At 63.6% G+C, this 23,090-nt stretch overlaps 3 protein-coding genes across 15 annotated transcripts in view; 1 reads left to right on the top strand and 2 right to left on the bottom strand.

Annotated features, from left to right (window-relative positions):
• The window catches only part of TSC2 (TSC complex subunit 2), a 41,137-nt gene extending 40,877 nt beyond the window's left edge, over nucleotides 1–260 (bottom strand). For all 8 annotated transcript variants that reach the window (XM_055364953.2, XM_055364955.2, XM_055364954.2 and 5 more), the window contains exon 1: nucleotides 17–260. In XM_055364953.2, coding sequence (XP_055220928.2) covers nucleotides 17–260 — 244 coding nt within the window. The remainder of the gene's footprint in view (nucleotides 1–16) is intronic.
• NTHL1 (nth like DNA glycosylase 1) lies at nucleotides 235–8,341 on the top strand. 3 transcript variants are annotated; one of them, XM_055364978.2, is made up of 6 exons: nucleotides 235–373; nucleotides 1,713–1,951; nucleotides 3,280–3,450; nucleotides 4,431–4,590; nucleotides 7,923–8,028; nucleotides 8,114–8,341. In XM_055364978.2, the coding sequence occupies exons 1-6, from the start codon at nucleotides 235–237 to the stop codon at nucleotides 8,235–8,237; spliced, it is 939 nt and encodes a 312-aa protein (XP_055220953.1). In that variant the 3' UTR covers nucleotides 8,238–8,341. The 3 variants fall into 3 exon arrangements, with proteins under 3 accessions (XP_055220953.1, XP_055220952.1, XP_055220954.1); XM_055364977.2 differs by having other exon boundaries at nucleotides 3,277–3,450; XM_055364979.2 differs by having other exon boundaries at nucleotides 290–373; nucleotides 1,688–1,951; nucleotides 3,277–3,450.
• Nucleotides 8,342–9,133: 792 nt separating this feature from the next.
• NHERF2 (NHERF family PDZ scaffold protein 2) lies at nucleotides 9,134–21,842 on the bottom strand. Of its 4 annotated transcripts, XM_055364968.2 has the most exons (8): nucleotides 21,457–21,792; nucleotides 20,840–20,920; nucleotides 18,896–19,096; nucleotides 11,636–11,815; nucleotides 11,258–11,411; nucleotides 11,141–11,184; nucleotides 10,540–10,602; nucleotides 9,134–10,317 (listed from the first exon to the last, which is right to left on the bottom strand). In XM_055364968.2, exons 1-8 carry the CDS (start codon nucleotides 21,667–21,669, stop codon nucleotides 10,159–10,161), a joined length of 1,095 nt encoding a protein of 364 aa, XP_055220943.2. In that variant the 5' UTR covers nucleotides 21,670–21,792; the 3' UTR covers nucleotides 9,134–10,158. The 4 variants fall into 4 exon arrangements, with proteins under 4 accessions (XP_055220943.2, XP_055220944.2, XP_055220945.2 ...); XM_055364969.2 differs by lacking the exon at nucleotides 20,840–20,920 and having other exon boundaries at nucleotides 21,457–21,842; XM_055364970.2 differs by lacking the exons at nucleotides 18,896–19,096; nucleotides 20,840–20,920; nucleotides 21,457–21,792 and adding an exon at nucleotides 15,283–15,585.
• Between the last annotated feature and the right edge of the window lie 1,248 nt (nucleotides 21,843–23,090).

Below are 23,090 nucleotides of genomic sequence, written 5' to 3'. Positions count from 1 at the left end.
GGGGACCCCCACTTACCCCGCGCCGCGCCACCGCGCGCTGGGCCGCCCCACCGCGGAGAAAGGCGCACCCCCCTGGCCCCGGGACGCCGCCGGAAGCGTGACCCGCACTTCCCGCAGCGGCATTGCGCGGAGGGCCGCCGTGGGAGCTTGCTGGGAGTTGTAGTTCTGGGCCGCCCTCTGGCGGAAAGGCCGGCGATCCTTGCATCACGTGACAGGGCCGCATGGGCTGCCGGGATGTGTAGTCCGCAGGAGTCCGGCATGACCGCCTTGAGCGCGAGGATGCTGACCCGGAGCCGGAGCCTGGGGCCCGGGGCTAGGCCGCGGGGGTGTAGGGAGGAGCCCGGGCCTCTCCGGAGGAGAGAGGCTGCAGCAGGTAGCGCCGCGCTGCGGCTGGAGCGTGGGAGGAAGCGGGATAGGGGCTGCAGGCTGGAGTCCCGGGCCGCTTCCTGCGGCTCCCAGCTGCGCGGGCAGGGGCTGCAGACCCGGCAGCCGCGAACGGGTCCCACGTGCGGCCCTGCGTTCCCACCTTGCGCCTTTTTCCCAAAGATTGCGGTCCGCAGGGGCTGGGTTTCGGGCGCTCCGCTCCGCTGCCCCCTTTCGCCCCAAGCAAGAAAACGCTTCCTTTCCCACCACTCTGTCCGGGACTCTCCACTCCAGGTTCTGTGGGTCCCATCCCCGCCCTCCTGCAGTGAACTTGCTTTCCTCGGAGAGGCTGGGTGCCAAGGACACACCCAGCCAGAAGCCTGCTCCCCCAGCTCGGGGGAGGGTGCCTCTGAGGGAAAACGGGAAAGGGCATGGCACTTATATTTATCCTGCAGCCGTTGAGGACCTGCTGGGGGCCAACCACTGCAGTGAACAGTGAGGGACACGGACAGGGCCCCTGCGCTAGTCCCGCTGGGACTTCTGCAGAATTGGCCAGAGCGGGATTCCCATAGGCACCCAGGGACCCCAGGGGTAGTCCAGACTATGGCAGGAGGAACTGGTGCAGCTGGGAGCAGGCAGGTGGTGATGCCAGCCAGGGTGGCAGGAGCTTTGATGCCAGGATAGAGTTTGGAGTTTATTATGACAGCAAACGGAAGTCAATTAGGAGGTTTTGTTGTTTGTTTTGAGATCGGGTCTTGCTCTGTCACCCAGGCTGTAGTGGAGTGTTGTGATCTCAGCTCACTGCAACATCCGCCTCCCAGGTTCAAGCAGTTCTCCTGCCTCAGCCTCCCAAGTAGCTGAGACTATAGGCCCCTGCCACCACACCCGGCTAACTTTTGTATTTTTAGTAGAGATGGGGTTTTGCCTTATTGGCCAGGCTGGTCTTGAACTCCTGACCTCAAGTGATCCACCCACCTCGGCCTCCCAAAGTGCTGGGATTACAGGCTTGATCCACCGCGCCCGGCCGGCCAGGAATTTTTAAAAGGGAGTGACACAACCTGATGTGGGTGTTAGCAGACTGTCTCTGGTGCAGTATGGAAGATGTATTGGGGGCACCTTGGTACAGGCTGTTGCTAGAGTCCTCATGAGCTAACATGGACCTCGTCAGGGTCGCTGGCATAAGGAGGGCCCACATACCCCAGACTGCAGATGGCAGAGCACCCCAAGTGTATTAGATGATGGACAGTTGTGGCATGAACGAGTGAGGGGTAAGCTAGCAGGCGGGATGGCACCCCTACCCTACCTTCACCTGTGGCCCCACCAGAGGGACTGCGTGGTGCTTTTTGCAGAAGCGAGGAAAAGCCACAGCCCCGTGAAGCGTCCGCGGAAAGCACAGAGACTGCATGTGGCCTATGAGGGCTCGGACAGTGAGAAAGGTGAGGGGGCTGAGCCCCTCAAGGTGCCAGTCTGGGAGCCCCAGGACTGGCAGCAACAGCTGGTCAACATCCGTGCCATGAGGAACAAAAAGGATGCACCTGTGGACCATCTGGGGACTGAGCACTGCTATGACTCCAGTGCCCCCCCAAAGGTAGGCAGGGGCCCCATCTGCCCAGATGACCCCCCGTCTTAGCAAGGTACTTGTTTTCTTTCTACCCGGTGGCTCTTGGCTGGCACCCTCCCCTGCAGATAGCACCTTGGGAGGATGGACACCCGGTGCCCCAGAGCATCGCCTGCATCACTGTAGCCTCTCAGCAGGTCAGGACACCAGTGGTTTAGGGCCTCGTGCTCGAACTTCTGCCCAGTGCAGGCGTGACCTGGGCTTTGTGTGATATCAGGAAGGAAGAGTTCCTTTTGCTTCACGGTCCCAGGGCCTGAAACCCTTAGACCAAGCTGAGTTCTAATCCCTATTCTGCTACCAGGTGGCTTGGATACAGGCCTCTCTGAGCCTCAGTTTGCTTGTCTGTAAAATGGGTAGTATGGGCCAGGCATGGTGGTTCAGGCCTGTAATCCCAGCACTTCGGGAGGCCAAGGCGGGTGGATCACCTGAGGTCAGGAGTTCGAGACCAGCCTGGCCAATGTGGCGAAAGCACGTCTCTACTAAAAATACAAAAATTAGCCAGGTGTGGTGGCAGGCACCTGTAACCCAGCTACTTAGGAGGCTGAGGCAGGAAAATCGCTTGAACCCCGGAGGCGGAGGTTGCAGTGAGCCAAGATGGCACCACCACACTTCAGCCTGGGTGAAAGAGTGATACTGCATCTCAAAAAAAAAAAAATTTGTTTTAAAGGGTAGTGTGATGATTCACGAAGCAATCATAATAGTAGTGGCCAATGGCTGTTCAGTAGTGATGGGCCAGATACGATTGTTTTGGGGTTTTTTTTGAGACCAAGTTTTGCTCTTGTTGCCCAGGCTGGAGTGCAGTGGTGAAATCTTGGCTCACTGCAACCTTCGCCTCCGAGGTTCAAATTATTCTCCTGCCTTGGCCTCCCGAGTAGCTGGGATTACAGGCATGCACCACCGCACCCAGCTAATTTTTGTATTTTTAGTAGAGACGGGGTTTCACCACGTTGATCAGGCTGGTCTCAAACTCCTGACTTCAGGTGATCCGCCTGCCTTGGCCTCCCGAAGTGCTGGGATGACGGGTGCGAGCCACCGCGCCCGGCCACATACGATTCTAAGCACTGAGATAATTCATTTAAGCTTCACATTACTCCAGTGAGTCAGGTACTATTATTGTCCTGGTGTTGTAGATGACCAAACATACCCAAACCAGACCTCCCCACCCCATAGGGGGAGGCTGATGCCTCAAGTGTGGCCCAGGGCAACAAACCAGGGTGTGTCGAGGGCGGGGGGCGGAGGCTGCCCAGGGAATCACCCAGGACCCGCCGCCACCCTGGTCCCTGTCACTGCACAAGCAGGTACGCAGGTACCAGGTGCTGCTGTCACTGATGCTCTCCAGCCAAACCAAAGACCAGGTGACGGCGGGCGCCATGCAGCGACTGCGGGCGCGGGGCCTGACGGTGGACAGCATCCTGCAGACAGATGACGCCACGCTGGGCAAGCTCATCTACCCCGTCGGTTTCTGGAGGGTGAGCCCTGCCTGTGGCAACCGGGGCCGGGTGGCAGTGGCCTGAGAGAGACCTCAGAAGGCTGAGGGGTGGCAGTGGCCTGAGAGAGACCTCGGAAGGCTGAGGGGTGGCAGTGGCCTGAGAGAGACCTCGGAAGGCTGAGGGGGGTGGCTACGGTGCAGGAAGGGAGGGTCAAGCATCTCAGGCTCGGGGGTCCCCCTGAAGCCCCCCTCCCAGGCCGTGGGGCCCTGGGGCCTGACGCCCAGTCCCGGCAGCTCCTTGGCCTTCCTGTTCGCATCCTCCCTTCCTTCCTCTACTTCCCCGCCTCGCCGCCTGCCCACCCTTCCTCACCGCCAAGGCTGCCTGCCCACCCGCCTTTCCCTTTGTTTACTGCTAGCCTTTCCCGGTGTGTCACCCCCTCCTGTCCAGAGCCCCTCACCCTCCAGGAGCCCTGGGGAGGCTGCTCCCCAACCCCGCCGAGCACTGGATGGTGGTGGGCGGATCTGTTGAAAGCAGCTTGGTGGGTGGGGCCGCTTCCCCTTGGCACCCGCGTGGGCCGCAGTTTCTCAGATGGGTTTTAAATAGCCCTCTTCACTCAGGCACAGGATGGGAACCACCCGGCAGGCCTGGCAGCTGGTGGGGAAGCCCCAGCTCCAGCCCTCCTTCCTGAAGGCGCAGGTGCAGCCAAGCCCCACTCCTGGGAGCGGCTGGCCTGCTTGGCCTGGCCTGGGTGCTGGCAGGGAATGAAGGGCAGGGGAACCCAAGCCAGACCCTACACACGCATCATTGGCCCACACGGGTGGGAAGAGGGGGTCAGGCCTACCTTGGACCTCCCTGCTGCCCTCCACTTGTTCCCGCCTCCTGGGGGGCGGGGGCTGAGCTTGCACACGTCCTCAGCAGGTGCAGGTAGCTCTGACCACCTGTGGGTCTCCCGGGGGCTGCATCCTCCCAGGTTGGGCTGTGCCCTTGCCTCCAAGGCTGAACCCACCCCTGTCTTTCAGAGCAAGGTGAAATACATCAAGCAGACCAGCGCCATCCTGCAGCAGCGCTACGGTGGGGACATCCCAGCCTCTGTGGCCGAGCTGGTGGCGCTGCCGGGCGTTGGGCCCAAGATGGCACACCTGGCTATGGCTGTGGCCTGGGGCACTGTGTCAGGCATTGGTGAGTGGCTCACACCCCCAGGAGGGCGGGGCTGGCTCCAGCCCACTGGCTGCTCTTGGGATTCCCCACATCCTTGTGACCTGTGACTCCACTTCCAGCATGCTGGTCCTCCACCCAGCCCATAGAGTCAGAAAGGTGCTCCCAGGGTGGAGCCAGGCCAGCCCCACTCAGAGACAGGTGCTGGGGCAGGAGGTCACATGGGCTGAGCACCTGCTCTGTGCAGGGCTCTGAGAGAGGCCCCGGAGCTGGACTCCATCTGTGTTGTATTCGGGAGAAATGTGGAGCGAGGAATTCCCCACTCGTGGAGTGGAAACCCTGATGGTTGTGCAGGGTGCTCCTGGGGCCTGGCTTGGGCCCAGGGCCTCTGGGAAGGCCCCCAAGGTCATCCTTCACCTGAGAGCTGCAGAGCAAGGTGGGGTGAGCCAGGCCAAGAGGAGGAAGTGTGTTCCCAGCAGAAGGAACAGCATCTGCAAAACCATGATGCGAGAGAGAGGGCCAGGAGCAGGAAGTTCTGGAATGAGATGAGGGCAGAGTGGGGAGGTAAGGACTGAGGAGGGAGGAGGAAGAGTATCCCCTCAGCAGGTGGGGTGGGGAGGGAGGTGCTGGGGGGAGAAAGGGGGAGGGTGGGGAGGGAGGCTCTGGGGGGACAGGAGGGGAATGGTAGGGAGGGAGGTGCTGGGGGAATGGGAGAGGAGGGTGGGGAGGGAGGCGCTGGGAGGATGGGGGGAGGGTGGAGAGGGAGGCGCTGCGGGGAGAAGAGGGGATGGTTGAGAGGGAGAAGAGGGGAGGGTGGGGAGGGAGGCGCTGGGGGGAGGGCCCTCCTTGAATCTTTTTCCCAGGTCCTGGTGTCTCTTCCTAGCACCGGAGGCTTCTTGGCAGTTGGGTGCAGACAGACCCCTGGGTTTGGGGTGGGGCTGCCTCCTCCTCGGCTTTGTCCAGAGGATTTGGGGCTCCTAAGGCCACACGCAGCCGGGCCCAGCCAGTCCAGAAACCAGGGCTTGGCCCTGCCCTCTGTGTGCCCCCATCCCAGGCCCCTTTGGGACTCCTGCAGGGGGCCTGTGCCGGAGGTGGGGGGCTTGCAGCACTTTCTGGTGGGCAAGAGGGCCACCAAGGGCTGAGGGCCTCTATTCTGAGCAGGGGGCCACCTGGTGAGGCTGAACAGCCACAGCAGCCCCAAAGAGCCAGAGCCAGGCCAGGTGCGCCGGGGCAGGGCCTCCTCCCCACTGAGACTCCCAGCGTCACCACCTGCCAGCCTCTCAGTGGACACTTGAGCTTATCTGGGCGGCTGTTCTCAGCTGCCCGTGTCCCTGGGGTGCTGCATCGTGGTTGGGCAGGGCTGTGGGGGAAGGTCCCTGCCCGCAGCCAGGCAGGGAACGGGCTTTGGGAGCAGCGGGCACAAGAGACAGGCATGCGGAAATACCTCCCTCTCCAGGTGTCTGTGGGCCTGACCACCTGCAAGGAGACCCCAGGGCTGCCTCCTAGGGGTTCCCCGAAAGAGAAACACTCTCAGTTAAAATGTCAGAGCTGGCTGGGTACAAGGGCTCAAGCCTGTAATCCCAGCACTTTGGAAGGCTGAGGTAGGTGGATCACCTGAGGTCAGGAGTTCAAGATCAGCCTGGCCAACGTGGTGAAACCCGGTCTCTACTAAAAATACAAAAATTAGCCGGGTGTGGCCAGGCGTGGTGGCTCACGCCTGTAATCCCAGCACTTTGGGAGGCCGAAGCAGGCAGATCACGAGGTCAGGAGATCAAGACCATCCAGGCTAAGATGGTGAAACCCCGTCTCTACTAAAAAACACAAAAAATTAGCCAAGCATTGTGTCGGGCGCCTGTTGTCCCAGCTACTCGGGAGGCTGAGGCAGGAGAATAGTGTGAACCTGGGAGGTGGGGCTTGCAGTGAGCCGAGATCGCACCAGTGTACTCCAGCCTGGGCGACAAAGCGTGACTCCGTCTCACCAAAAAAAAAAAAATTAGCCAGGCGTGGTGGCAGGAGCCTGTAATTCCAGCTCCTCGGGAGGCTGAGGCAGGAGAATCGCTTGAAACCCAAAGGCGAAAGTTGCAGTGAGTGGAGATCGCACCATTGTCTGTATCCAGCCTGGGTGACAGAGCAAGACTCCGTTTAAAAAAAAAAAAAATGCCACAGCCATAGATTGCTGGCTCCGGTCCCAGCTCTGCACCTCCTGGCTGGGTGACTCTGGGCCAGGCCCTTGGCTTCTCTAAGCTCTGGCCACAAAGTGGGTGAGGCAGTCCTCGTCATTCACTGTCCAGGTGGGCAGGAGGCTCACACAGCGTGACGTGGCCTGACTCAGCCTTGAAGCATGGCCACTTCCATGTTACAGAGGAGGAAACTGAGGCTCAGAGCCCCAGGGGTGTGACCCCTCAGGCCTTGTGGTCTCCCCACACCCTCGGACACCTTTTTCCAGGCAGCAGCGAAGGAGCTGGTGCAGGGCTCGGCTTTCTCTTTGGAAAACACTGGAGGAGGAGGCAGGGCTGGGGCTGCAGCTGGCCGGGGCCACCGGGTGGGAGAAGGGAGCCCCGATGAGCAGGCGCCTGGGGTGGCCAGCTGAGGGGAGCAGGAGCCAGAACCCAGGTGGACAGCAGCTGTGGCCGGCCAGGCCATGCTCCCGCTCTGTCCCTGACCGCTGCAGTGCTAGGTCTGCAGGCAGTGACCTCATGCCGGCCTGCCGGGCAGAGCTGTTGCCACCCAGCCTGGTGCCCAGAGCCAGTGCTTATGCCGAGAGGAGCCTCAGGCCACAGGAGACAGACAGAGGGAAGCCTGGATGGACCCTTCCGGGGACAGGGCCACGTTCCTGGGGAGGCTGAGGGCTGAGAGGTGCTTCGGAGTCGGGATCCTGCTGGGCCTCGGTTTCAGCATCCGTAGGACCTCATGAGGACTCACTGAGCTGGCCAATCTCTCTGGCAGGGTCTGGCCCCCAGCAAGTGTTTGTCCAAGCGAACTGTCGCTGTTATTGTGGGGAATAGAGCTCCAAGCAGAGCCGAGTCATCACCCCCAGGCCCTGCCCAAAGCAGAGACCCCACCACCCACACATCCATCTAGCACCAGTGTTGGGAGTGGGCAGCCCAGAACAGAGCCCCCCAGGCTGGCTCAGGTGATGGGAGAGAGGCCTGCACCCCAACAGAGGGCTCAGCCCCTGCCCCAGCACCTCAGGGGCAGCCGAGATGGTCACATGTAGGCTTGCAGCCAGGGCTTTGCGGTTCCAGTGTCTAACTGGAGGGCCACGGGGGTGGTGGCCGACTCGCCTCTGGGCGGGGAGGGGCACGGGCTAGGCTGGTGGAGTGTGCCCCTGTTCACCCCGCTTGGCCTCCCAGCAGCAGTGGACACGCATGTGCACAGAATCGCCAACAGGCTGAGGTGGACCAAGAAGGCAACCAAGTCCCCAGAGGAGACCCGCGCCGCCCTGGAGGAGTGGCTGCCTAGGTATGAGTATGTGGGGCGCTTCCTAGGGAGAAGAGCTCACCCCGCCCTCCCTCTGTCAGCACTGACCCAGCCCCCACCCCCACAGGGAGCTGTGGCACGAGATCAATGGACTCTTGGTGGGCTTCGGCCAGCAGACCTGTCTGCCTGTGCGCCCTCGCTGCCACGCCTGCCTCAACCAAGCCCTCTGCCCGGCCGCCCAGGGTCTCTGATGGCCGCGTGGCTCTGGCCGAGGTGCCGCTGTGGCCACCGTCTGTGAAGTGGCTTTACGCTTCAGGAAGCCACGCCTGTTGAATAAAGCTTTGGTGTGTTTGCAGATGGGATCTGGCTGATGTCCGTCCCTGAGGGGGCAGAGAGCCTGGGAATCGCATACAAGGGTGTGTTCGTACACACCCGTGTTCGCGTGTCTGGAGCAGGGCTGCCTGGGAGGCCGGCTGGGGACGTGACAATCTTTGCTATGTACTCAGGGAGGGGGAGGGGGTGTGCATGAACCTGGGAGGGAGGAAGTGGGGAGAGCCAGCTGCAGCCAGCTGTTGGAAGTCCGCTGGGGAAGCAAGCAGCCCCCGGGCAGCTGGCTGGGGACCCTGGCCCCTCATGCTATCCATCGCCGGCCCCCCAGCTTCCCAGCCCTGACACCGCCAGCTCCTGAACTTTCATGCCCTCAAAGCCCAGCCTCTGCCAGGGTCCCACCCCTGTTTACAGAGCTACCCGGCCTTGAAAGGGACACTGGGGACCCAGGCAGGGCGCCACAGGGTACAAAGCTTGGCCTGTGACTGCTAGAGGTCGCAGGGTGAATTGGGCAAAGGGTGGCCCGTGTGGGTGTTGTGTGGGGCCAGATGGCTTCACAGGGAAGGTGAAGGTGGGAGGCTGAGTCTGCCAAATAGAGAGATGGGCATGGGCCCAGGATGTGCCACACAGCAGGGGGTCCCATGGGGGTCAGCGGGGGAGATGGAGCAGGGCTGGGAGCAGATGGATGCAGGGCACAGGCTCAGGAACGAGACCGTTTCCAGCTGCTGAGACTCGGGGAGGGGGCTCCCTGAAACAGCCTCATCCCTCCACTCCTCTCACCCCACGGGGAGGAGGCTCAGAAAAGACAGAGGCCCGTGGGTCCCAGGCAGGGCCTGTTTATTCTGAGAGCGCGCATGCGCTATGGCTTACGAGGCAACAGCGGTGCCGGTCGATCGGTGGTCGGTTCAGGGGTGCGGGGCCCAGGAGGGAAGTGCAAAGTCAACAGGGTGTCCACGGGGGAGCCCGCCAAGCAGGGCTGAGCCAGAGGCCAGGCGTCCTTCCCGGGTGCCGCTCACACACACCTACGTTCCCCAGGCCTGGGAGCTGCCGCGCGGAATGAGGGGCCTGTCCAGAGGCCGCCCTCCTCGGGGACGTGGGGCCTCCATCCTCAGGCCCCTCGGAGAGCCCAGGCCCCCAGCAGGGCACAGGCACACAGGGTAGCTGGGTGGGGAGCAGGGCGTGGCCTAGGGACCCCCACACCAGGGCAGGTGGGGAGGGGCAGCTCCTACGGCCACATCAGGCCTCCCTGGCCTTACCCGAGGTCCCTACGAACAGGCTGGGCGCCCTAGCTTGGCCACTGGGAAGTCCCAGGGACTCCCACTCAGGACGGCTGCTGCTGAGGGGAGGGGGCGGGGAGGAAATGGTTTGCAGAGAAAGGTTTGTTTTATTGCAATTATTTAGAGCGCGTCCCAAGGGGAAGGGGGGGGGGGGCCTCTGCTATTAAGTGGAAACATGTGTGGAGCTGGAGATCTTTTTGGAAAAAAAGCAAAAACACAAATTCCTTTCAGTCAGCAGGCCCCGGCAGAGCAGCAAAGGGCCTCACCCCGCGGCTGCCGCGCACTCACTCGCTCTCTCTGTCTCTCTCTCTGTCTCTCTCTCTCTCTCTCTGTCTCTGTCTCTGCCTCTCTCTCACATCTCTGGGTCTCTCTCCCCCTATCTTGCTGCCACAGGCCCCCAGTACCTGGCGGGCAGGGGCAGGATGGGGGCTCACCGGGGCTGGGGCTGATTTCTGGGCAATGGCAGGACCACCCTCCAGTCCACTGAGGCTGGGGGAGCTCGGGGCAGGCTGAGGCCCAAGGTCCGTGCGGGAGGGGTCCCAGGGCCCCGAGACAGGCAGGAAGGGGCTCAGAAGTTGCTGAAGATTTCACGCTTCCTGTTCCAGTCCATCTGTGGCGCGCGCTTGTTGACTCGTGTGGCTCGAGCCTTCTCCTTGGCCTCGGCTGCCGTGGGGCTCAGGTGGAGGCCGCTCTCCTGGAAGGGATCTCGCTTCCAGGCACTGCCATCCTGGGGTGAGCACGGTGGGTGGGGTGTCTGGAGTGAGCCCTAGTCCCACACCCCAGATGGTGGCCCCTCCCAGGGAGTAACCAACAGAAGCTGCCTGCTGGGGCTCACAAGGGCTTCCTGAACAGAGACCCCACTGCCCGGGCTGACATCTCCACAGACGCCCACCCCAAGGCCTCTAGCAGCCCCACGTGTGAGCTCAGGAGTGGAGGAGAACATCCATACCTCAATGTCCTTGTCGGAACCAGGCAGGTCACTTCGGGACGAGCACGCAGAGCCACCATTGAGCTGGGAAACCAAGGGCAGACTGTGGTTTCACAGACACACACAACACCTGCACACGCACACGTGCACAGAGGCACACCCCCCCCCCCAGTGTGTGCTCCTCCACTCGGCAGGGGGCCGGGCCTCTGGTGGACTCCAGATGCGGCGGGGCAGGTACCGGGCGCCTGGCAGTGACAGGCAGGTGGCCTGGCCGGCTCATGGTGCAGAGGGGGTTCAGGTGCAGGAATGGCCGGCGTGAGCAACGCCTGGGGTGAGGCCACCGCCAGCTCCCTGAGGAGGCAGAGACTGGCGGGCAACTCCTTACCAGGTGGTGCCCAGGAGAGGACGGAAGGCAGTGGCCCCGACCCCAGGCGCCCCACGTGGCTTGTGTGTGGCACTGACCCAGGATGAGATCCACAGGGGCATTAAAGGGAGGTGACAGGGCTAGAACCGGGTGTCACTAGCACACCTCGAGGACGGATCTCCAGGGAGAAGGGGGCCTCTGTCGGGCCTGGGTACCCCCAGAGGCACCCTGTGTCTCATGGGCACCCCACCCTCTCACCTGGGCAGGGCTGGTTCCATTGGTGACGGGTGACGGCAGAGGACCTGTGGGAACAGCGTGTCAGTGGCTGCTCAGCCACCACACCGCACCCACCCTGTGCCCTGGGCCGTGGCCCACCTTCCACGTGCTCCTCGGTGGGTGTGACCCGAAGCCGCTTGAAGTGTTCATCTGTCTCGGGGTCCACCACCAGCAGCCGGGCCTCATCCTCCCGTGCCTTGATGCTGGCCACCACCTCAGCATGGCGCAGTCCCTCCACATTCTGCCCGTTCACCTGCCGCCACCAGCACGTATCAGCCCCGCCATGGGCCCAGACAGCCCCTGACACCGCGTGGCCAGGTGTGGCATCAAATATTCATCACAGCCACCGCCCACCGAGGCAGCAGGAGGCGCATCAGCTCAGGTTCCCAGCGTCTCCCTCCTCCCTGCAAGGACCCAGGGCCCCAGTGTGGACAGGCGCGGGGCGCCCGGCACCCCGCAGCCCTCGTGGGCCGGTACCTCAATGAGCCGGTCCTGGGCACGGAGGCCAGAGCGGGCGGCAGGTGAGCCCGGGTCCACGGAGCGGATGTACTGGCCGGGCCGGGACTTGTCACTATGCAGGTTGAACCCATAGCCCTGAGGTCCCTTTCGCAGGTGGCAGAGCCGAGGGCGCAGCTCCCTCAGGGGCCCACTGACATCCTGCAGGCCCAATGGACAGGGTCAGTCTCTTGCTCCAGCCTCCCGCCTCCAGAGGCCACTCCCCGGTGGTGCCGCCGCTGCCCAAACTCGGTACCGTGCCCCCCCACGGGCAGGCCCAGCTCTCAGTGGCAAACACTCCGGGCACCCAGGCTGCCTGTCACAGAGCTTTAGCTGTGGGAACTTGGGCAAAGCCTGTTTTCAAACCCAGAAGCCTCCCCGACGGGCCCGGCCGCCTTCCCGGGTTGCTGGGAGAATTCCTTTGGCTCGAGGCCAGCGTGGCGCACAGGCAGGGTGGGAGGAAGCACCAGGTGGGATGAACTGTCGCCGTCGGCCTCCTGGGGCGGTTGTCCCTGAGGGCTCTGCCTGTGCGTCCCCCTGCCCCGGGCTCTCCTCCAGAGCGTGGGGCAGGCGCTCCTAGGCCAGCAGTTTTGTTTTCTCTCCAGAGGCCTCCGTGAGGCTAGCTGCGGTGGCGGCTCTGTTTGCTTTCACATTCCGGAAAAATGAGCCGCCCCACCCCCGTGGGCCCAGCAAGCAGGGGCTGGGGCAGGAGCTTAGCGTGGACAGGGCACAGAGGGCCTCCTGGTGCCCGGAAGGACCCCCCGCTACCATCCCAGGCCCTGCCCCATGTTACCTCTGGCATCGTGCAGTAGGGCTCTGGGCCAGGGGACCATGCAGGCAAGGCCAGGCCCAATGACCACCTCCCAGCCAGGGGGTGGGCCAGGGTGTGGCGGCGGTGGCCAGCGGCTGCCCGTGCTCAGTTAAACATGGCGGTGGCCGGAGCAGGCAGGAGGCAGCTCAGGTTTCCAGGGAGCGCCAAGCTTGAGGGCGTGCGCAGGGGAGAGTGTGCAGGCGGGCTGGGGGCTGCCAGGGCCCTTCCCTCACCTCCTACCTCCCTGTGCGTCCCTGAGGGACCACAGGCCAGGCCAGGGCTGGGACGGCATGGCAAGAGGGGCGCTCAGACCTCAGGAGGGCAGGTCTCCAGGCCTCAGACACCCCCAACCCCTCCAGCCACCCACCTTCAAGCTCACTCCAAACCCCAATGGACCGGAAACGGCCATGTCAGCGGGGGGGCCGCCCCGCCAAGGGAGCAAGGGGGTCCTTCTCCACACAGCTAGTGCTCTGTCCCTTGGGCTCAGGACCTGCCCTTGGTCTGGAACACCCTTCTCCTGTCCACCCTGCCAGATGCCTCATCTGAAGCCTCCTGCCCACCCTCTGAACCCTCTCTGCATGGCCACCACCCAGCCCGTCACACCAGAAACTCCAGGGACAAGGCTGTGGCTCCCTGGCCCCGCAGGGGCTCAGCTGGGCCACATGGGCTGAATTGGAGGGTGCAAGACCCCCAAAATCTCCAGGGCCCCACCACATAGACCCACTCCTCCCCCAGACACACCTGGTGGCACAGGCGTGGGGCTTCAAGGCTGACCCTGACACCTGCCCACCAAAGTGCCCCTCAGGGATGCAGTCACAGCACAGCCCCCAGGCTGGCCTGGGACGGAGGGAAGGCGTGGGGACAGGAGCCCAGTTCGGGAGGGGAGATGAAGCACAGCCCCCAGGCTGGCCTGGGACGGAGGGAAGGCGTGGGGACAGGAGCCCAGTTCGGGAGGGGAGATGGAGCACAGCCCCCAGGCTGGCCTGGGACACAGGGAAGGCGTGGGGACAGGAGCCCAGTTCGAGAGGGGAGATGGAGCACAGCCCCCAGGCTGGCCTGGGACGGAGGGAAGGTGTGGGGACATGAGCCCAGTTCGGGAGGGGAGGTGGAGCACAGCCCCCAGGCTGGCCTGGGACACAAGGAAGGCGTGGGGACAGGAGCCCAGTTCGGGAGGGGAGGTGGAGCACAGCCCCCAGGCTGGCCTGGGACGGAGGGAAGGCGTGGGGACAGGAGCCCAGTTCTGGAGGGGAGATGGAGCACAGGCCCCAGGCTGGCCTGGGACGCAGGGAAGGCGTGGGGACAGGAGTCCAGTTCAGGAGGGGAGGTGGAGCACAGCCCCCAGGCTGGCCTGGGACGGAGGGAATGGGGACAGGAGTCCAGTTCGGGAGGGGAGGTGGAGCACAGCCCCCAGGCTGGCCTGGGACGCAGGGAAGGCGTGGGGACAGGAGCCCAGTTCGGGAGGGGAGGTGGAGCACAGCCCCCAGGCTGGCCTGGGACGCAGGGAAGGCGTGGGGACAGGAGCCCAGTTCGGGAGGGGAGGTGGAGCACAGCCCCCAGGCTGGCCTGGGACGCAGGGAAGGCGTGGGGACAGGAGCCCAGTTCGGGAGGGGAGGTGGAGCACAGCCCCCAGGCTGGCCTGGGACGCAGGGAAGGCGTGGGGACAGGAGCCCAGTTCGGGAGGGGAGGTGGAGCACAGCCCCCAGGCTGGCCTGGGACGCAGGGAAGGCGTGGGGACAGGAGCCCAGTTCGGGAGGGGAGGTGGAGCACAGCCCCCAGGCTGGCCTGGGACGCAGGGAAGGCGTGGGAACAGGAGCCCAGTTCCGGAGGGGAGATGGAGCACAGCCCCCAGGCTGGCCTGGGACGCAGGGAAGGCGTGGGGACAGGAGCCCAGTTCAGGAGAGGAGGTGGAGCACAGCCCCCAGGCTGGCCTGGGACAGAGGGAAGGTGTGGGGACAGAAGCCCAATTCAGTGGAGGAGGTGGGAGCGTGACATGGGCCCAGGCCGCAAAGACACATCACACAGCCACAGACACAAGACATCCAAACATACCTGCAAACACGCACAGCCGCCCACACATGCGGCCAGCCCCACAGTGCTGGCCCGGCAGCCCTTCCCACGCCTGCACAGCAGCCTGCGGGGCAGGGTTTCTCAGGGCACCAGACAGGAAGCAGGATCTGGTGGGTGTCTGGGGCCCTGAGGCCAGGCCAAGGACCCCTCAGTGTTCTCAGGGTCATTCTGGCCACCCCTCTGCCTCTGTCCAGAAGCAGCCGTCTTTCACTCTACAAGGCAAGAAGTTCTGCCTATCAAACCTAAACCCCTTCATTGTCAGCAGGGTCCCGGTGGCGCCAGGCACAGCACTAAACCCTCAGGTAGAGGGGCTGCAATGGAGGGGCCAGGGTGGGCTGCTGGCAGCACATGGGCTCATGGGGAAGGGGGGCCCAGAGAGCCGAGGAGCTCGGGCGGCGTTCATAGCTCACATTCCTCCTCCCTGCCCTGGCTCAGCACACACTTCCTGCCGCCTCCCGCCAGGCCCTCGGGCTCCCACGGGCTCCAGGCTCCCTCCCTGCCGGCGGCCAGCACAGAGCTGGACCATCCCTGGTCCCCCAGCCATGCCTGTGTCCGGACAAAGAGGCCGGCATGGGGGTACCCTGGGCACCCCCCCAGATGGTGACGCACCAGCCCTGGCAGAGAAAGGCCTTCATTGTTGCTCAGCGACCAGCCTGCTTACATCAAGGTCCCGGAGTCCCCTCCTTCCACCCCGGGAGGCTGAGCAGCTGCCGGTTCCTCCTAGCCCTCCCTTCCTCCCACCCCACCTGACCTGTACCAGCCTGTGGGGTGGGCTCCGTGGAGGGGCTCCTGGAGCCCAGGCAGGTGGCGTGGCACTCCCGGAGCGCACCATGACAGCGGCACAGTGACAGCAAGTGGCAGGCGTCCGGCCAGGGTGGCCTGAACTCTCTGGCCGACCCAGGCTGCCACCCCACTTATCTACCTCCCTCTGCGGCCCTGGCTCCCCGGGGATGGGTGGGGACGTGGGGGCTGAGTCACTCTGGGGAGCAGGGTGATGACTGAGCCCACTCCCCTGCGAAGGCTCCAGCCCGGCGCCCCCCACCCAGCTAGTCTTCCGTCCCAAGAAAGGAAGGAAGGAAGCTGCTGGAAGGCCCTGCCCTGCCCCAGGACCCAGGGCTGAGGGGACAGGGAGGAGTCCCGGCCCCAGAACACAGGACAGTCCTGCTGAGGCTCCAGAGGAGCAAGAGCCAGGGAAACCCGGAAGCCCCCGCAGGCACCGCGCCCCAACCACACAGCCGCCTCCTGCAGAACTGTCACCCCTCACCTGCTCTTAGCCCCCAAGGCCCTCCAGACGGGGGTGGAGACATGGGCTAGGGGCAGGGGGCAGAGGGCTCAGGGTCTGCCACCACCTCCAGGGCCTGGCACCGCTGGCCACCCCGTCTCTGTTTGGGGGCTGTCCCCTGTCGTCACTACTAGGATCAGCTGCCCTGCAGCTGCGGCCACCCCCAGCCTGGTGCGGCCCAGGGCTGAGTCATCACTAACTAGGCCTTCACGGCCCCCAAAAGGAGGGGCCAACCATATCAGTGTCCTCCCCTGCCCACCTCCCCTATCCCCAGCCAGGACAGAGGACACTGAGAACCACCCTTAGCTCCCAGGGGGCACCCAAAGTTGGGCCCTCTCCATCCTTCACCAAAGACAAACTACACACATCCCTTCCAGAGCTCTGCCTCTCTGCCACCAGTGCCCCCACTGGAGCCATCTCCGCAAGGTGAGCTGACCATCTGAGGCATGCCCTGAACCCAGGCTGAGAAGGGCAGGATCTGAGCCTGCTCTGTGGAGGTCAGGTGAGGCCCAACTCTTCCTGCCCATGCTGGGAGCTCAGGTGAAGAAACCTCAGGTCCTGAGCCAGGCGCAGGGGCTCGCACCTGTAATCCCAGCACTTTGGGAGGCTGAGGCAGGCGGATCACTTGAGCCCAAGAGTTCGAGACCAGCCTGGCCAACACGGTGAAACCCCGTCTCTACCAAAAACACAAAAATTAGCCAGGTGTGGTGGTACACGACTGTAATCCCAGCTACTCAGCAGGCTGAGACATAAGAATTGCTTGAACCCAGGAGGAGGAGATTTCAGTGAGCCGAGATCGCACCACAGCACTCCAGCCTGGGCGACAGAGTGAAACTCCGTCTCAAAAAAAAAAAAAAGAAAGAAAGAAATGAAACCTCAGATCTCGGGGGCCGGGTACAGTGGCTCACACCTGTAATCTCAGAACTTTGGGAGGTCAAGGAGGGCAGATCACCTGAGATCAGGAGTTCGAGACCAGCTTGAGCAACATGGTGAAACCCCGTCTCTACTAAAAACACAAAAATTAGTCAGGTGTGGTGGTGCGCGCCTGTAATCCCAGCTACTGGGGAGGGTGAGGCAAGAGAATCGCTTGAACCCAGACGGCGGAGGTTGTAGTGAGCCAAGAAAGAAAAAGAAAAAGAAACCTCAGGTCTCGATGCCAGAAGAGAGAAGGGGAGACCCTGTTCCTTGGGTGCCCCCTGACCTCCTGGAGCCCCTGTCCCCAGCCAGACTCATGCACAAAGGGACCTGCCACTCAGGCCACCCTTTGTTCGTCTAAAAATACACCCAGAGGAAGCCCCTCCTAGGGCTTCCTGCAGCCCCCAGAGCCTGAAATAGCAGAGGGGGAAGGTCCCACCCAAGGCAAGGTGCCTGGGCCACCGCACCCTCCAGATAAAGTCCGAGGGCCGGATTTTTCCACAGGAAGGTGAACCATGGCGTTTGTGTCCAAATCAATGGACAAACGCCTGAGGCAGAGGGGGAGCTTCCTCCTGGGGGAGGGAAGGTGCCTGGGAAAGAGGGAGGCCCCAACCCTCAGCCTGGAGACAGGGGCTTGGGACCAGCCAGCCCCCCTGCAAGGCCAGCCCCCCCACCAGCCCTGGGCTGGGCACCTTGGCCCTGAGCACCACTGTGGCCTGCCCTCAAGCCCCAGGAACAAAACGGGTCCCACAGGTCCCATGGGCAGGCGTGCGCCCAGGCTGGGCTCCCCACAGGGAATGCTGTCTCCCTGCCAAGCCGCTCCCCCCGGGCTCAGCTCCTAGGGGCAGCCAGCTTCAGCAGTGACGTCTGGGAAAGGGAGAAAGTGAATGTGTCCCCTGCACCCTCAGAACTCCAGATCCCACACCCCTGCCCCAAGGGCGGTTCTCACAGTGGGGTCTGGCCAACCCCTGGACTCATATCCCCTGAAGGGATTTCTTTCTTTTCCTTTTTTTTTTTTTTTTTGAGACAGTCTCACTCTGTCGCCTAGGCTGGAGTGCTATGGCGGGATCTCGACTCACTGAAACCTCCGCCTGCCGGGTTCAAGCGACTCTCCTCCCTCAGCCTCCCAAGTAGCTGGGACTATAGGTGTGCCCCACCATGCCCAACTGATTTTTGTATTTTTAGTAGAGACGGGGGTTTCACCACATTAGTCAAGCTGGTCTCAAAATTCCTGACCTCAGGTGATCCGCCCACCTCAGCCTCCCGAAGTGTTAGGATTACAGGCGTGAGCCACCGCACCCGGCCAGGAATCTCTTTGAAAATGAAAAAAAAAAAAAAAAAGGTAGCAGAGAACATGGAGATAATGCCATCAGGGCCTCCAGGAAGATAGGACAGACAGCTTCAGGCTGTTCCTCCTGGCCCCCAAGGCCTGCCAGGCCGCCCCTTCCAGTCGGCCACCTAGCAGGAGGTGGAGCAGGCCGCCCCTGTACTTTTCTGGGTCTCCTGGCTGGGAGCAAGGGCAGGGGAAGGAGGAAGTGCTACCCAGCAGGAGTCCAGGAGGAACAGCAGACAGGGTCCCAGGGCCCTCCCTTGTACCTAGGGGGAGGAGTGGGCTCACCCTGGAGCCTCCTGGACCCCCAACTCCACTCCCATGCTCCCAGCCCCACCCACGCCAGGCCTGGCAGAGTGGCCTCCTAGGCTTCCCCAACCACGGCGCTGCCTGTGGAGAAGACCGGCCCTCTCCCAGGCCTTCCCAGCACGCAGGTGCCTTCGACAGAGACAAAGACAGAGCCAAGGAGGACACCCAGCACAGGCACAGAGCTGGGCACACGCAGACCTGGAATGCCTCTTCCCAGGGTTCCTCAGCCATGAGGCTGGGGGCTGGGGAGGCGGCAGCTTGTCAGAGTGACCCCTCGATAGCGCAAGTGGCTCTGGAGCATCCTGGAGAAGAGGAACAGGCCAGGCTGCCCTGACCCTACCCAGTTTAAAACACAGGCTGAGGGTAGAAACAGTGGCCCTCAGTGGCCAACAGGATGGTCCCTGGGGCAGAAAAGGAGCCCCAAAAGGCAGAAGAGACCAAGACTTCTGGAGGCAAAGATCGTCGTCAAAACCTGAGAGAGCCTCTGGGAGAGGCTAGGGTGGTCCCTGTGGGCCGAGCCCGCCATACCTTCTTGCCAGCTTCGGAGCTGCGGCTGCCCGTGTGTGCCCAGTCTGGCTTCGGCTCCCAGGGGTCATGGGCGGGTGGGAGCCCTCGCTGGGCCATCTCCTCGGTGCAGGTCAGCTGCCGCCGGCGGAGCTCCTCATCTGTCTCCTGGTCCACCACCAGCAGCCGAGTCTGCCCCTCCACAGCCTTGATCCTTTGCACCACCTGGGGCGAATGGGCGACAGGAGCGGGTCAGTGGCCCGCATTCCGGGCAGCACATGGGCAGTGGCACCACTCTGGGCTGGCCCAGGCGTGCGGACAGGCGGCTGGTCTGCATGGGCGGGTGGCTGCACCAAGAGGCCTGCCGGCCCCGCCCCCCACCCCCGGACTCCAGCGGCTCCCTCCCTCTGCACTCAGGCTCCGGACACTGAGGCCCAGGCTGTGAGGGCTTCAGGGTCCTCCCAGAGCCTTGCCCTTAGCCCAGGGTCTTCTCCAGGCTGGGCTGGGAAGGGGCTGCAGGATAGGGCCACTGGGTAAGTCCTGTCTGGAAGTGACAAAAATGGTGCACAGTGGACCTTCAGGTTTTCAGTCTGCCTGTCCCTGTGCGCACATGCATCCATCTGTTTCAAAATCTGTGTCTCCGTCCAGGTTTGAAGAAGAGGTGTGTCTTCCTGGGCCCCAGTTTGAGTGTGTCTGTGCCCATTCCTGTCATTCTCTGCCATGCAGCGCGGGAGTCTAAACTCCTGACCCTAGGCCTTGTATCTACCTCCAGGCCATGGCCATGGGCCCATTCCCTCTGGATCTGCAGAGAGGGGAAGGGCTGGGCTCCTGGCTCGGGCACCCACACACAGCCAGGGAAGCAGGATTCAGGTGCAGCCGGCGAGGGGGAGGGGCAGGTGCACCTGTGGACAGCTGTGGCATGGTGGCCGTCGGTGTGTGCGTGCAGGTGCCTGTGAAGTGTCTGGACCACGCGGGGGGCCAGCGCACACCCGCGGAGAGAAAGCAGTGCCCACTGGGAAGCGGGCAGGAAGAGGGGCAGCCCTACTCCCACCTGCGGCCCGGGGGAGGGTGGACAGGGCTCCCCACCAGCTGCCGGGCTCAGCAGAGGTGGTGAACAGATAGGAGGGACTGAGCCAGGCCCATCTTCCCCCAGCCCTCCTCTCTCCCCATGACCCACAGTGAGACAAGAGGAACCCAGTGCCCAGCTGCTTCTTGACTATGTGTCCCAGACAAGTTACCCTCAATCTCTGGCATCAGTTTCCTCAACTGGGGGCAGTAACTGCCCCTCTTGCCCTCCTGGGGCAGTGGGGAGAGTCCACCATGGTCTGTGTGTCCAGTCCTCAGAGACCAGCCCCACAGGGCCTTGGAAAAGCAGGTGTTCCCAGGGCGAGGGTGGCAGTGACCATCCAACAGCAGCCTGGCCCCAGCCCTGGCAGCCCTACCCTCAATCCCTCAGGTCCAGGCCCCTGGCCTGATCCCCACATTCTTCAGCAAACAACCTTACACAGCAGACACTCTGGGTGGAAGGCATGGGGCTGGCCAACAGAGTGACAGACAAGGCACCAGGTAAACAGGAGACCAGCTCCAGGTCCAGCTGAACCAACCTGCTAATCTCTAGGTTCCAGGACCAGCCATGTAGACAGGTTATGGATTCATCGGTGCTGTGAGGGACAGGGGACCTGGAGGACAAGGGGTGTGTGGACGCTGGACCCCAACCAGGGTCTGGAGGGAGTCCCTGGCCTGTGGGAGACAGACACACCTCAGGGGTCAGAACCCACAGAGAAAAGGCTCTGTTCTCCTTAGCCAGGAGGCAGGAGGCTTCGGCCAGTAACCCCAGCCAGGCTAGGCAGCCTCTGAGGAGGAGTAGTGCCTTTGTAGCTAAGGAATGTGGTTGCCACCAATGGCCAACTCAGCCCGGTCCCAGACACACCAGCTGGGACACACTAGAGTACAGACACAAAGACTCACCGGCCTGCAGACAGTGATGAGCACGCTAGCCAGGCGTGCACACACACAGAGTCCACCTCTCGTACGCCCAGGAGTCCAGACCTGTACACACACAGGCACACGTGCAGACCTGTATACTCACACACACACCGCAGCACACACACAGGTGCAGACACACTGATGCCTTTACTGCGACCCCTCCTGGGTACGCACAGGCAGGCGCACGCACACATGGCTGACCCCAAAGGGACCTGCACACACACGCCCAGCTGTGTTCACACGCACACGTGTACACATACACCCAGGCAAAAGCACCCAGGTCTTCACCTTTCCGGAGGGGCTCCAGGCTGCCCAACACCCCCCTTCATGGCACACTGAGGCCAAAACGGGACCAAAGGGCGAGGCCAGCGGCCAGGAGCCGCAGTGCGGGTCCCTCCCTGCCAGGATGCCCCCCCCCCACCCATGTGCAGGACTGAGCTTCCTGCGCCGGGACTCCGAAGGCGCCGGGCCGCTGCCTCCCGACAACGTCCGCGTCCTCCCCGCGGGAGCCCCCTCGGGCCCCCGTGCGACCCCTGCTCGCCCCAGGGGGACGCGCTCGGGGAGGGGGCGGCGGGCCGGGGGCGAGCGCTGGCCCCCACCTGGTGGTGCGTCTCGCCCTCCACGTTGACGCCGTTGACCTCGACCAGGCGGTCCCCAGCGCGCAGCGCGGCGGCCTCGGCGGGGGAACCGGGTTCCACGCGCCGGATGAACTGCCCGCGGCGGCCCTTCTCGCCGTGCAGGTGGAAGCCGTAGCCCTGCTCTCCGCGCACCAAGCGGCACAGGCGCGGCCGCAGCGGCTCCGGCGCGGCCATGGCGCCCGCTGCCCACCGGCCGCCCGCGGGCAGCGGCGCGGGGGAGCTCGGGGGCGGCGGCGGCGCTGGGCACCCGGCGGTGGCTTCGGCGGCGGCTCCTGTTCGGCTCCCGTCGCCTCGGGATCCGGCTCGGGCTCCAGCTCGGGCTGCGGCACCGCCTCCGCGCCCGCCCCTTCCCCGCCCCCGCCGCCCGGCCGCCCCCGCCTCCAGTCCCAGCCGTCCCGGCCAGGCCCCTACCTCCGCGCCCGGCCAGCCCGAGGCGGGGCAGGGGGAGGCGGCAGGGCTAGGGGACCCCCTAACCACCGGGACCTCTCTCTGTCTCGCCCCTACTCTGGGCAGCCGCCTTGGTGCCAGCGCCTTTGCCTTCTATCCCAGGAACATTTATTGGATACCTACTGTATGCGCAGCATCGAGGCAGGTCTTGAGGTGGGCGACGGGTTGGACAAAGGGTCTCCAGGCCAAGGGACCCCGACAAAGGGGCCAAAGGGTAAGAACAAGGGCCACAGCCCTCCCCACCCTCCCCGGGAAGCCCCCCCCGGACCCTCTTGCCTGTCTCCTCTCGGCTGTGTCTGATCTGGATCCCTCCCAGCCTCCCTGGCCCAGGGCAGAGTCTCAGGAGGGCCCAGGAGGCAAAAAGGGCTTTAAAAGTGACACGCAGCAGCCCCTCCCTGCATCCTGGGGACCAGTGGCTGGGAGACTCCCTGGCCTCCCCGCCGTGTTCGGGCTATCTGCACCGCGTCGGTTCCCACACCCTCCCGCCATTCTTTCCCGTGGCCGGGCCGGCCCCCTCACTTGTGTCCCAGCCCACCCCAGGCCTGGACTGTGACTTTGCAGGGTGACAAAAGGATATGAGTCTTGAGGGTCCCTGCTACCCCCCTCCTGACATGGGCTACACTCCACTGAATTATTTGGGCTCTAAGCTCTGGGTGTGCACAGGCGCTGCTCCACAGTGTCCACAGGCAGGCAGCAGGCCTCCCCTCCCCTGCCCACAGCCGTCCACGTCCCTCAGCCTCTACCTGAAGCACGAGTGTCCCTCCTTCCCCAACAGGACAGTCACCACCACAGTGAAATCATTTATGCCTAAGTGCATTTTACCTGGAACAACCCTAGGGGACTGGCCACTTCACAGACCTGCAAACAGGCCTGGAGAGGGAAAAGACCCACGAAGCCTCCTCAGCTCCATTTGGGCCCAGGGATGTGAGATTCGGAGTCCATGCTATCTTCACCACCCAGCTCTTTCTCTGTCTCCAATATAGGAAGGTAGCTGAGTCCAAGCACAGCCCCAGTCTGCCCTCCTCCCCAGCCCAGCCAGGCCCCCTGCACATACCTGGTTCCCAGGGGTCAGGCACAGCCAGCCCAGGCAATTCCCCATGTGAGCCGTAGAAGCAGGCTTGGCGCAGTCCTCCTCTCCCTCTCCTCTC

This window comes from Gorilla gorilla, chromosome 18 (genome assembly GCF_029281585.2).
Source record: "Gorilla gorilla gorilla isolate KB3781 chromosome 18, NHGRI_mGorGor1-v2.1_pri, whole genome shotgun sequence".
Taxonomy (NCBI): Eukaryota; Metazoa; Chordata; class Mammalia; order Primates; family Hominidae; genus Gorilla; species Gorilla gorilla.
The sequence above is the reverse complement of the archived record's forward strand: the minus strand, read 5'-3'. Positions and strand labels throughout refer to the sequence as shown.

Bases quoted from the DNA above. Each gene is read 5' to 3' on its own strand.
- NTHL1 (XM_055364977.2), top strand. From the start codon at position 235: ATGTGTAGTCCGCAGGAGTCCGGCATGACCGCCTTGAGCGCGAGGATG. The intron at 374-1,712 runs GTAGCGCCGCGC...TGCTTTTTGCAG, and splicing joins GAGGAGAGAGGCTGCAGCAG to AAGCGAGGAAAAGCCACAGC. The intron at 8,029-8,113 runs GTATGAGTATGT...CCACCCCCACAG, and splicing joins CTGGAGGAGTGGCTGCCTAG to GGAGCTGTGGCACGAGATCA.
- NHERF2 (XM_055364968.2), bottom strand. From the start codon at position 21,669: ATGGCCGCGCCGGAGCCGCTGCGGCCGCGCCTGTGCCGCTTGGTGCGC. The intron at 10,603-11,140 runs GTGAGAGGGTGG...TTGGTTTCCCAG, and splicing joins ATGGAACCAGCCCTGCCCAG to CTCAATGGTGGCTCTGCGTG. The intron at 10,318-10,539 runs GTATGGATGTTC...TGCTCACCCCAG, and splicing joins GTTCCGACAAGGACATTGAG to GATGGCAGTGCCTGGAAGCG.